Here is a 1267-nt window from a genome sequence, read left to right as displayed (position 1 = left end):
GTTCTCCGGCGAAGGCTGTGTTGCGGGTTGCCCCCCAACTGCTACCTTCTTGGCGCGGCCCTCCTCCACTGTGCCTACCAGCTTCTCCTCCGCAGTGGGCAGCAGCTCCTCGCCCTTGCCTTCAAATCTCGCTTCGCCGCCTGCACCTTCGTCATCGTTGGCCTCGTTGATGTTTTCTCCAAGTACGGCCTCCCCACCGTTGCCCTGTGCCTCTTCCACTCTCTCCCTCCCTCCTCAGCGCACCTCCAACTCCGTCCTCTGGAATTTAATGGCGGCCGGGCTCACCCGCAATGGGCTCCGCCGGTGTTCTTCCCAACCGCTTCTCCTTTCCCACCGCGCTCGCCTCCGCCGCCGCCTCCTCCCCCGCCGTTGTTCTTCAGTTCCACGCTTCCCTCCTCCGCTCTGGCCATGGCGGCAGCCTCTTCGTCTGAAGCTCCCTCGTCGACGCCTACGCCAAGTGCGGAGACCTGCCCTCTGCTGAGCTCACCCTGCGCGAGGGCGGCAGCCCCTCACCTGGAACTCTATATAAAACGGGTTTTTTTCTTCTCGAATGAGGGACGGGACGGTTAATTTCCCAGACGGGATGAAAATTCGTCCCAGGAGGACTGCACGGGACGGTTTTTTTAACATCAGATGAAAATTCGTCCCCTCCTTTCGTCCCTGCACTGAATCCGGACATCGGACGGGACGAAATTCCTCCCGTCCCATCCATCGTCCACGTCCAGGACAATCCGGAACTATAGGTCCAATCCACTGCAATCCCCGATGCATTACAATCTCTCCTCTGGTCGTATTTATAGTTTCGCAGTGCGCCGGCCTTGATCTTGTACACCAAGTCAAGCATCCTCTCTATTTTAGTGGTAATTACTTACCATGTTAAGAATAGGACGATTGGCTCTGCCAGATCGATCGGAAGCGCCGATCCGATCGTGAACGGCCCCGATCGGATCGGATCGGATCGGATCCGATTCCCGGCCCTATAAATACAGTGCCACGAATCCTTTCGTATTATTTCCCGCCAAACAAAATTTGAATCCGTGGACGGTGGAAGGCGCGCGACGCGTAAGCAGCGAAGTTCACACATGTCCGCGCGACGTCTGCACCCGGCGAGCCATGCCATTGCCACGATCTTCTGCTGCTATCTCTCAGATGATGTGTAAATTTCTGCCTCCTGGATCTTCTACCGGTGTTTTCAGAGGGAATTCTGGATTTTTGTGGTTGCAGGTGTCCCAGGTTTATTTCTCCATCTCCAGAAGTCATGGCTAGT

General features: G+C 56.4%; 1 protein-coding gene across 1 annotated transcript in view; it reads left to right on the top strand.

Moving 5' to 3' along the window:
• The first annotated feature begins 892 nt into the window (after window positions 1-892).
• Window positions 893-1267, top strand: part of LOC144710665 (alcohol dehydrogenase 2-like) — a 7811-nt gene continuing 7436 nt past the window's right edge. The window contains exons 1-2 of the mRNA XM_078584493.1: window positions 893-1156; window positions 1225-1267. The exon at window positions 1225-1267 is cut by the window's right edge and continues 28 nt beyond it. Coding sequence (XP_078440619.1) covers window positions 1083-1156; window positions 1225-1267 — 117 coding nt within the window. The 5' untranslated portion in view covers window positions 893-1082. The remainder of the gene's footprint in view (window positions 1157-1224) is intronic.

Source organism: Wolffia australiana, chromosome 12 (assembly GCF_029677425.1).
Source record: "Wolffia australiana isolate 7733 chromosome 12, ASM2967742v1".
In the NCBI taxonomy this organism is placed as follows: domain Eukaryota; kingdom Viridiplantae; phylum Streptophyta; class Magnoliopsida; order Alismatales; family Araceae; genus Wolffia; species Wolffia australiana.
Note: the sequence above shows the minus strand (reverse complement) of the source record. Positions and strands in the feature narration are given on the sequence as shown.